The sequence below is a fragment of the Tarenaya hassleriana genome, unplaced genomic scaffold (genome assembly GCF_000463585.1).
Source record: "Tarenaya hassleriana unplaced genomic scaffold, ASM46358v1 Cleome36, whole genome shotgun sequence".
NCBI classification, from domain to species: Eukaryota; Viridiplantae; Streptophyta; class Magnoliopsida; order Brassicales; family Cleomaceae; genus Tarenaya; species Tarenaya hassleriana.
This window is the reverse complement of record NW_010966665.1, coordinates 793,634-805,633: the sequence shown is the minus strand read 5'-3', so window position 1 is coordinate 805,633 and position 12,000 is coordinate 793,634. Positions and strand designations below refer to the sequence as shown.

The window sequence follows — 12,000 nt, the reverse complement described above, 5'->3', positions numbered from 1 at the left end:
ATACATACATACATACATACATACATACATACATACATACATACATACATACATACATACATACATACATACATACATACATAATGACTCGTATTGAAGATCTTTCCTTTGTGGGATGACTTAACCACAAAAGAGAGAGCAGTGTGGCATCGATGTTTACTGTTGTTTCAAAATCGACGTTGGAGATTAAACGTCCTTATAAAGACAACGTACATTTGTGTGACATAAAGGCGTTTTGAGTGGATCCTAACAAATATGTTATGTCATATGATCTCTTTATTTGTAAGGATTACTCCAAAACACTATTTTTTTTTGTCTGAATATATATATATATATGAGATTGAAGAAAATCCTAGGATCTTTAAGAGTTTTTTTTTTGTAACGACGAGAATTCATCCACAATTCTTCGGACGCGGTGATAAACCCTCCGACTTCATGTAATAGTTTGTACACCATGTGCAATAGATAAACCACTCAATGGGTGATAGACTCTTTGAGAATTATGAATTCTTTAACCACTACACCAGGTCCCGATGACATAAGAGTTAGTGACACAGAGACCAGCTTTTATACAAAGGCTTTCTAGTTATAAAATATTGATAGCCAGGAACTTTAGAATGTAAATGTGTCATTTAATTATTGATTATGTACAATTCTGCACTTATTAGTTATACCAATTTCGTATATTCTGAAGTTCATTTTGCTGTCTACAATAAGTACGTAGTCCGTAAACGTACATACACGCATCTAATTAAGCAAACCAAAAGCCTTTTCCAGTGAAAATCGGATCCTTTTATTGCGTATACTTGCATGCACGCTCACATGCATACATGCATGACGATCGACATCAAACATGCATCTCCATGCTATACATATATAATTAAGCCTAAGATACTTTATAATGAAGAAGCACACAAGCGATTTTCTGAAAGTAGAACGAAAAAGAAGCAGCGAATACGTAATTAAACCGACACTAATGAGTATCCGATTACATAATTAGACTCCTAACGATCGCTGCCTCGGGGCTGTCGGCATCAATGGTTTCCAGAAGCTGGGACAGCCGCTCACTAAGATCATCCACTTCTCTGTTCAAGTTTCTGATGTAGTTGCAGGTCTCTTGTAGCACTTTCGACGCCGACACCTAAATTGCAAATATATATATATATATATAATAGTAAACAAAATGCCCAAAAAATTAGGGTGAAAAGGTTTATTAATTGTTTATTATATGTAAATAGTTATCACTCAAGTGTAATGTATACGCTGATACTTGTATATGTATTCATATACGCGTTTGAGAATACAAAAGGAGTGATCCATAAGATAGAATAGAACTTAAGTCGGTGCTTGAATAAATATGTACCCGTGACAGAATTATTATTATTTTTTTATAATACGGCCGACCTTGATTTATTAATGTTATAAAAAAAAAATGGACTATTGCGAGTCAAATGAGAACCTTGAAGCTAAAGTCAAGGAAAGTGTGTTCCCTCCTCGAATTTCGGGCGGGTCAAAAGTTTCAAACCTTACTATATTTTGCATATTGATAATCTCTAAAAGGGTCATCATGGTACTGCAATGCACTGCTCCACATGCCGTACATGTGCATGGCCATTGTAAACAACCCGAAAATATCGTCAAGTAATATTATATAACAGTGTTAATAAATTAACAAGATCCTGCATTGATGACAGAAGATTACCTTGTCGGAACGGCGGTTGGGACGGATTTCAGGTAGAAGCTGACGGAGCTTGGAGACGAGATCGATGATCTGGTCATCGCTAATCCTTGAAGCGCTTGCTTGCCTTGACCTTCTGCTAGACATTTTTGAATTATTAAAGTTTATGAACGTCTTGTGCCCGAATGAAAAATCTCCAGGAAACCCTTTTCTTTTTTGGGTGTTTTTAAATTTTTTTTTTCTTTCCTTTGTAAGAGCTTTTTTTGAAACTTCGTGAGATACTACGAGAGAGTTTCCTCGAGCTATATTTTGTGTTTATGAGGAGGAGGAGCAGAGAGCTAGTTTAAGGGTTCTAGGATATGAAGAAATGGGAAGGGAAGGTAAGCGTTATAAAGGGGAAGGGCTACCTATAAGGAGGGGAGAGAGAGAGAGAGAGAGAGAGAGAGAGAGAGAGAGAGAGGTGATGTTTGGATGTGAAGAAGACAAGGGCATTGGTGAAAGCAGTGTCTTAAAGTTGGAGGTTTCCGTCTGGGCGAGGGGGGATGGAGAGGAAGATCGATATACTGTGGGTTGAATATAATAATGTGCACAGCTTTTGTTTGGTTAATATAATAGTAAACATGACAATATCCCCTACGTAAAATATGTGAATTTTTTTTTTATCATATTGGGTTTTGTTTTATTTCTTTTTTCCATATGTTTGGTCACAAAACGCATTCATTGGAATCTCCCGGAATACTTTATTTTAATAACTCCGTCTAGTGATATATTTTTTGTTATCAAGAAACTTTATGATAAAAGAAATACGAATGGTTATTTTTAAATCTAACATGACGAATGGACTTAAGTATCCTGGCTTCCATCGGGTACGGGCCAATTCGTTGGAATACTATAGGCAATGAAAACAGTCATACAGAAAAGATAATTAAGGGGATGATGATGATGATGATGATGGTGGTATATGTATGGGATGAAGGCATGATGTTCGGGAGCAAGGGCATGGTGTGACCAAATGGGCAATAAAGGAAGATGTTTGCTCATAAGAACACAGAGTGGGACATCGGATGTTGTAATAAGTTAGCAAGCAAACCTAACCACACCATGTGATGAAAGGACACTCTTCCCTCTCTCTCTCTCTCTCTCTAATCACTCCATTAATCACCATTTACAAGTTCTAATCACCTAATTAGTTTCCTCTCAGGGTTTTAGGGCTCTGTGTCGTGTGAGAAAAAAAAAACTGAAACCATGCAGTCAATGGTCCGAACATAGACGAAAGCTACATACATGCATACATACATGGATATATGGCTTATATATGATGGTCCGAACATATACATAAACAAAAAAAATGCGAGTGCAGGTTAATAATATTATGTCTAATTGGACGCAGGCGTAGTGATTTGAAAGCAATGTGGGTGCCATTTAATTTAATTTACACAGAGATGATTGCCAAATCCTAAGGAAAGAGACGTGTGTTCTTCGAAACATCGACACTGATCGTGAGAGCTTGTCTTCGTCTGTTTGTAATTTTCGACTCCCATGGAATCTGTGCCACCAATTTTCTTCCGTATGTCTCTTGTATACACATTATGTATCATCGATTCGATTTTCTATTATACTGACCCCTTTGATTCGACAATTCTTCTTAATATTACACGAATTTACTGATATTGGTGATGCAGCGAATCATTTAACTAAGCGGAACTTGTCGTGGAAAAAGTTTAAGAGGCCATTGGAGATTCTGATCGCCAATCACTTAACTAAACGTTACAAGGCAATAATCTGAGCTTAACCCGGTTTAAATCAGATCGGTTTACTACAAATACATCCGGTTAGTGAAACTATGACCATCGCTCTCGGGTATATGCAAAGCTCTCCCTTTGAATTGGACTTCGTCACTTTCGGCTTATGAAATATCTGCACGATCAAGCATATCCACCAGTGTCATTTTCCGAGGAAACCTCGGAGGAAGCCTCAAGATCATAGCGTCTTCCATTTCGATCGGCAGATGGGTCGCAACGATCGCAATACCGCCTTTCTTCCGATGCTCCGAGATTACATACTCCAACAATCTCACTCCGTCGTCGTCCAAAGCCACCGAGGGTTCGTCCAAAAGCCATATTGGCCTGTCAATAGCGAGCAACCTCGCGATCTGAACCCGTTTTCTCTGTCCCATCGAAAGCATTCTCGACTTCTCCTTCGCCAATCTCCCGAGACCCATCAGCTCCAAAGCGGGCAATGACTTCCCCATCTTCCCCTCGAGGATTTCGAACCACTGAATGTTGTCGAGTACTGTGAATTTGTCTTTGATGGCGTCTTTGAGGGAGAGCCAGTTGAGTTGGAGCTTGTATTGGTGGAAGACTCCTGAATCTGTGATGTCGTGACCGTTCCAGAGGATTTCGCCAGCCGAGGGCTTTGAGAATCCGGCCAACATCCGCAAGAAAGTCGACTTACCAGAACCATTGGTTCCTGTCAACACAAGGGCGCCACCGTCGTGAAGAGATACATTCACGTGCCGTAGAATCTGTTGGGCGTTTCTCATGCACGAGACGTTTTTCAGCAGAAGCCGCGGGACAGGAGGCCTCCGGAGAGACATTTTGGGACCAAGGAACAGAACCCTGAAAACCAAAGGCCGAAGATTGTCAAGAATTTGGAGCTATTCCACGGAAACAACGAAGAAGATACAGTGATAAGGATAGGTCAATCAATCAACACATACAATAGCCTGTCTGAATTCGATAAGCAATATTTCTTTATCCATAGCAAGACAGCACGTAAGCTCCTAAAATCCAACATCAGTAGCACCAAATCACAATATGTGATCCCGACAATGTAAAAGCTTTTTGCAGCTCTTCTTCTAGATCCAAAGAAACTTTCAACAGATAGATAACAGAGCCCTAGATAACCAATTTAGCTGTCCTAAACCCACACACCCCTGCTAGCTTCACCTCAAAATTCTGGATTCAGAATGAACAGCTCTGACTCCACTAGTTCAATCAATGTAATTACAGCAAAGATGCACCGATTCAAAGCAATGCAAACAAGATTCACATAGCGTAAACAATCAATCAATCACAGAAATTCACAAAAATGGCTATTGAAGTGAGCTGAACAAAAAATAAAACACCTAATTCACTTGATAAACTGCCTGAACCCTATACATTCAGTCAGACTTCTGAAGTTGTTTTGAGTCAACAAGAATGGCAGGATCACATCAGTATGACCGACGGACACATTTACGGGCAACCATTCCAGATGGGTAACGGTCAGGAAAAAGACACCCTTTCGAGAGAGATCCTTTAGGGTTCCGAAAACATGACCAATTTGGAGAAACATAGCCGAAGGACCAAACAAAAATCCAATCTTTTACAAGGCTCTGACAACCAAAAACATGCTGGAGAGCTATTTCTGATGCTTCCAGCACAAAATACATCAAGCGAATCCATGAATCTAATCAATTTTCTGTCGGAGACCAGTGATCACAAATTATTCGACCTTTATGTTAAGAGCGAATCCAGAGAGACACAGATCGACATGAACGAAATTGCCACAGCAAGACGAAGACCAATGTAGGTGGACGATTCGAAATGAAGCTGCGGCGAATCAGAAACGAAAGACGAAGGAATGTTGGTACGAGCAAAACGCCTATACACAGTAGGACCGATCAGTAAAAACCTCAATCGATATGAATGCAAATTACTCAATTCTTTCTATCAATAAATTCTCGTCCTTTCACATCGGTTATTATCAATCCAGGACGCGACCTTGTCGACCGAACAATCAATTGATAACTGCAATAACTCAGATTTCAAGCAGTTCCCTAAACCACTAATCAACCTGGTTCCCACTAAATTCCACCATTAATCAAAATTATGAGATCGGATTCCAGAAATGAGGGTGGCTGGATGGTATGGGCGAAAATTTTGCGATAAAACACCCGAATTTCCCACCATAAACTCGACGGGAAACCCGCCGTGTTGCGTCGAATCAGGCGGCGATGGAATTTCCATATATATCATGGAACCACGGGCTTAAAATCCAATACCCGGAAGAGTAAATCACGGCCTAAATCGGCCGATCACTCCATGCCCAATGGAAACCTGAGCACTCGTCGATGAGGAGAATAATACGAAGAGAAAAAAAGGAATGAACTAACCGGAGACTCTCGTTACAGGAATAAATACACCGGTGGCAACGGATTCCGGCGACGGCGAGATTGGGGTAAAAGAAAATGGGATGGAGGCACAAAAAAAGGGACAGAACCGTTCTAGTCTAAACCTCAAAATCAAAACCCCTTCAATTCTGTGTGCAAGGGTCTTTATGTTTTTTGTTTTTATATTTTGACCCCAACATTTTGAATGGTAGATTTAAACCCCAAAATTAACAATTTCATTTCACCATTAAAGCTCATATAATAATAATAATTTTCCCCCTCTCGTCAAATCAGTTCATGCGTGTCTAAAAGGAGGCCCAACGGGCCAAGAAAGTAGCCCGTGTTCATATTGGACAAATTAAACGTGTATGATCCCATCAGATTCGGCAAATTAAACGTGTTCATAAGATATTTTGATCGAAAAACTCACCAAAATACACAAATTTGATAAATCATATCATAAAAATACACTAGTTTTCAATTATTTTTTCTCAAATCGATACATAAAGGATCACAATGTGAATTGGTCGTTTACCACCTTGTGACAAATCTCTTATGTTTATCCGGTTATTCAACGGATTGGTTAACTGTTTTATTATTACATTTTTCCACATGCATATATATATAAAAGAAAGGAGGGCAACTAACTTAGCATAAGTTGTAATGTTAATGTCGAATGATTGTGTGGTTTTGGCCGCACATGCAGAAATGTTACAGGTAACATGCACGACACATATTCTAATAAACGTCAACGAAATAAACTATGTTTTTTATTAATAATTTGCGTATTATCAAAAGATTAAATGTACATACACTAATCCAAGTATTCGTTAACAATTAGTGTCGGGACATCGATTAATCGAGGGTCATCTTTTTTGTATTTGTCTTAAAAAAACAACATCCATAAGCAATTCGTGTACGGAAGCAAAGATGGATCGTGAATCGTGATGATGCATGTTGCTTTATTTATCATTTCTATTTATAGTTGTTTTACAAATCAAGTTGTGTTTTTTTATGTATCAACGACGAAATTTATAAGAAATTTATAAGAAATTTATAGAATGTTTTGACTTTTTTCCCCTTCCGTTGGTCAATATCAATCACGCTGCTGCAGCCACAAAACCATAGGCTGGCAAATGATATATGGTACGATCTTGGGATATATAAATTTACACTTTAATTTATTAATCACGAAATGATTGGATAACAAAGCGCAAGGGCGGACCACCTACGGTGATGCAAAACTGAATTCCGAATAATTACATTTAGATTTTCGGTTAATTGAGAATTAGCCGGTCGGTTATTGAAACGGTACACTCGATCAAACCGAACCATAACAAAACCAGTTAACCGATCGGTTAATCATTTCATTTTACGGAAAGCTGTACTCAGAGGTGAATAATACCTCCGAATCGACGAATCGTGGATGTTTTTTTTTGGGTTTACGATTCTTGATCTTTTAATTTGATTTTTTAATATTATAATGTAAAATGGTAGGGTTTACGTACACACTATTAAATGTTTTGTTCTCTTTCGTGGACTCGTGTTTTGTAATCTTGATAAAAATGATACGAGACTTGTCTTTATATTTACGGAGGAAAGAGAGCGATTTTTGTTCTCTTTCGTCTTTTTTGTTTTCTCGATTTAGGATTTTTCTCTTTTTTTTTTTTATATATAGATTTGTTTATTTGTGCTTACAGTAATTATATTTTACCTTCTCTAATTATTATTTTTATTTTGATACGTTCTTCAATTTTGAAGCCTTTTTCTACTGCCAAAATGAATTGGATAGATGAAAAACTCTTGTTGATTTTTTTTTAATGTCAAGACCAACACAATGTTTTGGCAGATAGAATGATGTATTCGACGACAATTAATTCTCTTGAACTAAAAGTCTTCATTTTGTTTACAATATATCTTTTGTTTATTGTTTGGGTATGTACGAACTTATTTTTTTTTATTATAATTGAATCCAATCGAATTTAGAATTAGCTATATAATTAGATTACAGCTTTTAATAGACATAAACTTAATTGAACCGATTAAAATCAATTAACCATATATCTGGTTATAATTTCTCAGAAACCCGAATTAGGCGTACGAATAATAAACCGAACCGAACCGGTTACTAACGCCTAACCATACCGGAGAAATAGTCCACCCCATCCCATCCATTTGTCTTTATTAATTAACTCACTTGACATCACCTATGACTATGACCAGCCAACGTTGCAGCTGCATGCCCTTTGATCAGCATAAATACCTCCCGTCTTCATTGTTATCTTTCACTCAGAAACAAACGCTTTCGGAAGAATATTCAAAAAGAAAAAGAAAAAGAATGGCTGCTTCGAAGATCGTCTCTCTCTTGTTCTTCCTTCAGCTAATCTCTCTTCTCTGTTTCTCCGTTCAGACGGACGCGAAAGGATTGAAACTCCGGTTTTACGACAAGACATGCCCGAAGGCCGAGCTTATCGTCCGGAAGATCGTCTCTGACGCGATAAAGAAGGCGCCGACTCTTGCGGCTCCACTGCTCAGAATGTTCTTCCATGACTGCTTCGTCCGAGTACGGTCTTCTAAACCCTAGTTTTCTTTTTTCTGTAGAATATTGTTTCTTGAGACGCAAGCAACTGATCACGTTTGTAACTAGAGGGGCTAGACGCATCAAGAAGTATATTTCACCTGAAGTGTCCGTGTTAACAGAGACTGGTCGATTGATTTTTGTATGATGGTGTGGATTCTTCAGGGCTGCGATGGCTCGGTTTTGTTAGATCGGCCTAAGGGTGAGAAGAGTGCGATTCCTAACCTCAGCCTCAGAGGATTCCATATCATAGACAAAGCCAAGAAGGCTCTCGAAAAAGAGTGTCCGGGCATCGTTTCTTGTTCAGACATCTTAGCTCTTGTCTCTAGAGACGCAGTTGCTGCTGTGAGTAATAAAATCTTTCCGCTTAGAAGCTAAATACTGGATTTCAACCGGATTGAGGTTCATAATTCGATCATATTCAGATTCATGGACCGTTCTGGGAAGTCGAAACCGGGAGAAGAGACGGCAGGGTCACGAGCGCTGCCGAGGCCCTATTGAACCTACCATCGCCTTTCGATGACGTCTCGAGTCTAATCTCTCAATTTCACTCAAAGGGTCTCGACTTGATAGACCTGGTCGTGCTCTCAGGTGTGCTAAAAGTTTTCCTCGATCTCCTGTATGGAAATGTGATGTGTGATTATAATTATTGGCTTACCAACCAAACTGAAATTCTTCAGGCGGGCATACAATTGGAAACGGACATTGCCCTCAGATAACGAACAGGCTATACAACTTCACCGGAAAAGGAGACAGCGACCCGAGCCTGGACTCGGAGTACGCGGACAGGCTCAGACAGAAGTGCGAGCCCGCCGACCTGACCACGGCTTTGGAGATGGACCCTGGAAGTTTCAGAACGTTCGACAAGAGTTACTACACGCTGGTATCGAAGAGAAGGGGATTGTTCCAGTCTGATGCTGCTCTTCTCGACCATCCAGAGGCAAGAGCCTATGTTCTCCGACAAGCCCGACCTCACGGTTCCACGTTCTTCAAGGATTTCGGGGTGTCCATGGTGAGGATGGGCCGGGTCGGAGTTCTCACGGGTCGGGCCGGGGAGGTCCGGAAGATGTGCAGGATGGTTAACTAAGGAAAAAACCACAATTCAAATCAAAGCATAAGCGAAATTTGCATTCTTTTGGCTTTTTTTTTTTTACAAAAAAAAAATTATTCTCGTGTTCATTGGGGATGTCAAGAATAATGCGTTACGGTGTTGGGCTTTTATTTTCTTTTACTGTCTCAGTTAATAAAAAAGAGAAACTGGTGTGAAAATTTCGATACCCAGTTTCTGAATCTGTCGTTTAATTCAAGCTCTTTAATTTGGACCGACTAATAATATAAATATCTCTAGTGCGCGATAACTGGACGCGTCACGATGCCAAAACACTTGTCAACTTTTGATAAAAACATCAAAAGCGATTGAAATAAGATAGAGTTGCAGAGATAGAGATTAAAAAGAAAGTAGTAATAGGAAGAGGAAGAAGAAGGATTTAGAGAAAGTTCTCTGTTATCTTTACAAAATAAGAAAAGTGTTCCTTAAATACAATAGAAGAAGAAACCCTAATAAACCCTAACCGAACTAAACCAAAGTAAACCAAACCATCAAACCAAACCATTCTAATAACACTCACGAGGCGTTTAAGAAACGGGCGTTGTAGTGAAATAGATCGAACTCACCATACGTAGCATGAACACAGAAAGAGACGTGACGCAAGCAAATAAACGCAGACACGTGTACGGGGGAAATGGTCGGAAAGCTTCTGTCTTTTGAGGATGTTTTCTTCATGCAGGTCCCGTGTATGAACCGATTATAATATATATATACAAACATCATCACGGTTTATACAAAGAAAACTGCAAACGGAATGATCTGTCGGAAGAAAATTATCCCAAATCGGAGAAAATAACCGGCACGGGGATGGCTTTCTCTCCACTTTCTAGGCATCCAAACAAGCAAATGCAGGCGGAGTTCTATTTTTTCATGTACATATACGTCTATTACATAAATATTCACATACAGACTCCCGCACAGAGAACCAGAAGATTCCGGAATCTATAGATACGGACCTCAACCCGATGGATCAGGTACCAGCTTCTGGAAACAGGAAATCACTGCACAGCCTTGAGAGAGGTAACCTTGCCGCTGAGGGGCGAACAAGGTAAGATCGGCCTCGAAACCAGAAACAAATTCAGGCGACGCGGATGAATATACCTATGATCCTCTCGATCGCTGCAATAATTCGTCGCCTTATCCTCCAAGAGCACGCACAGTTCCTGCTCCCTAACCCTAAGCACCTGACTGTGTACCCGTTCCTTCGCCGCCGCCGACGAATCACCCCACCTTCCGACAGATCTCGGCGACTCTGTCTCAGCTTCCGATGATCCGCTGCTATCCGCCTCCGCCTCCTCCAGAATCTTCCTCGCGGTGTCCTTCACCGCAACCGCCTCCATGTCCGGCGAGATCCGAGCATCATCTCCGATCGTCATCCTCCTCGTTATGATCGAGAAACAGAGAATTTTTTTGAATTTGATTTTCTGTTTTTGATTTGAGTTCTTGCAGGTGATGTGAGGCCGAGGGGGTATTTATAGAGCTGGTCACGGGATTAAAACGGTAAGTTTTGACGTGTCGAGAGTGATGACGTCACGAGAAACTGCCCTCAGATATATACCACGTGGCAGATTGGAAGGCCGGTCAAAGAGAGAAGGAACGGATCTCAGAGTTTTGACTGATGAGAGACGTGTGGATCTGAAAGGTCCTAATCCGGCGCCGTTTTGATGGAAGTCCCTGGAACCACGCCACGTCATCTCCTAAAATCTCTCCTAGATTTTCACATTATTTTTAATTAGTTTATTATCCGTAAGAATCCGAATGTGGATCATCCCAATACACGACGACTAATTCCGTGGAGTTTTTCCTCTCCTATTTTTATTTTTTATTTTTCGGGATTGTAAGAGTATTTGGATTTGCGATGAGACCAATCTTCGAGTATTTGTAGGAAAATCAAATCAGGGTGATTATTGTTGTTGAATTCCACACAAGATTTGGACAGTTCATTAATTTATCTCTCATTGTTATTATGATTCACTATAGTTCAAATATTCGAATGATTAGCATCATAAAGTTGATATAATAATTTCTTCTTTTTTTTTCAAAGATATAATAATTTCTTTCTTCGCAAATAGTTTGTTTACTAAATAAAATATATATAGAACGAAGGCGCTTAACGTCTATTACGTGCGAAAACGTGATTGATTTTGCTGTCTTAGTCGGGAGCGCATGATATATAATCGTATTTTTATTTCGTTTCATTCTCAAATATATGCATATACGTGCATGATTATTAAGTTTCGCGTGCAAAATTTATTTGGTGGGTATTTTTATAAATTATGTCGTATATGGTTTAGGCGGATTCCACGTGGATCACGTTTCGCCCGTCTGAGGACGACAAGACCGTGTGTTGGGCGGGAAACGTGTGGCAGTCTCCGAACAAGGAAACTGTCTCACATACATGTCCGAGGACGGTGGAGGGAAACACACGAAAAACATTTGCATTTCCACCTTTTTACGAAAAGAAATATAACCGCAACATTCAT

The 12,000-nt window shown here is 39.6% G+C and overlaps 4 protein-coding genes across 4 annotated transcripts; 1 reads left to right on the top strand and 3 right to left on the bottom strand.

Annotated features, from left to right (window-relative positions):
- Positions 1 to 880: 880 nt before the first annotated feature.
- Positions 881 to 2,128, bottom strand: LOC104822365 (transcription factor PRE1-like). The gene is made up of 2 exons (XM_010553560.2): positions 1,703 to 2,128; positions 881 to 1,141 (listed from the first exon to the last, which is right to left on the bottom strand). Exons 1-2 carry the CDS (start codon positions 1,823 to 1,825, stop codon positions 989 to 991), a joined length of 276 nt encoding a protein of 91 aa, XP_010551862.1. The 5' UTR covers positions 1,826 to 2,128; the 3' UTR covers positions 881 to 988.
- Positions 2,129 to 3,396: 1,268 nt separating this feature from the next.
- On the bottom strand, positions 3,397 to 5,941 carry LOC104822364 (ABC transporter I family member 1). The gene is made up of 2 exons (XM_010553559.1): positions 5,835 to 5,941; positions 3,397 to 4,296 (listed from the first exon to the last, which is right to left on the bottom strand). The coding sequence occupies exon 2, from the start codon at positions 4,272 to 4,274 to the stop codon at positions 3,585 to 3,587; it is 690 nt and encodes a 229-aa protein (XP_010551861.1). The 5' UTR covers positions 4,275 to 4,296; positions 5,835 to 5,941; the 3' UTR covers positions 3,397 to 3,584.
- A 2,042-nt stretch (positions 5,942 to 7,983) lies between these two features.
- Positions 7,984 to 9,711, top strand: LOC104822363 (peroxidase 27-like). The gene is made up of 4 exons (XM_010553557.2): positions 7,984 to 8,394; positions 8,575 to 8,754; positions 8,835 to 9,000; positions 9,090 to 9,711. The coding sequence occupies exons 1-4, from the start codon at positions 8,041 to 8,043 to the stop codon at positions 9,494 to 9,496; spliced, it is 1,107 nt and encodes a 368-aa protein (XP_010551859.1). The 5' UTR covers positions 7,984 to 8,040; the 3' UTR covers positions 9,497 to 9,711.
- An 804-nt stretch (positions 9,712 to 10,515) lies between these two features.
- LOC104822523 lies at positions 10,516 to 10,893 on the bottom strand. The gene has a single exon (XM_010553770.1). It carries the CDS (start codon positions 10,891 to 10,893, stop codon positions 10,516 to 10,518), a length of 378 nt encoding a protein of 125 aa, XP_010552072.1.
- Between the last annotated feature and the right edge of the window lie 1,107 nt (positions 10,894 to 12,000).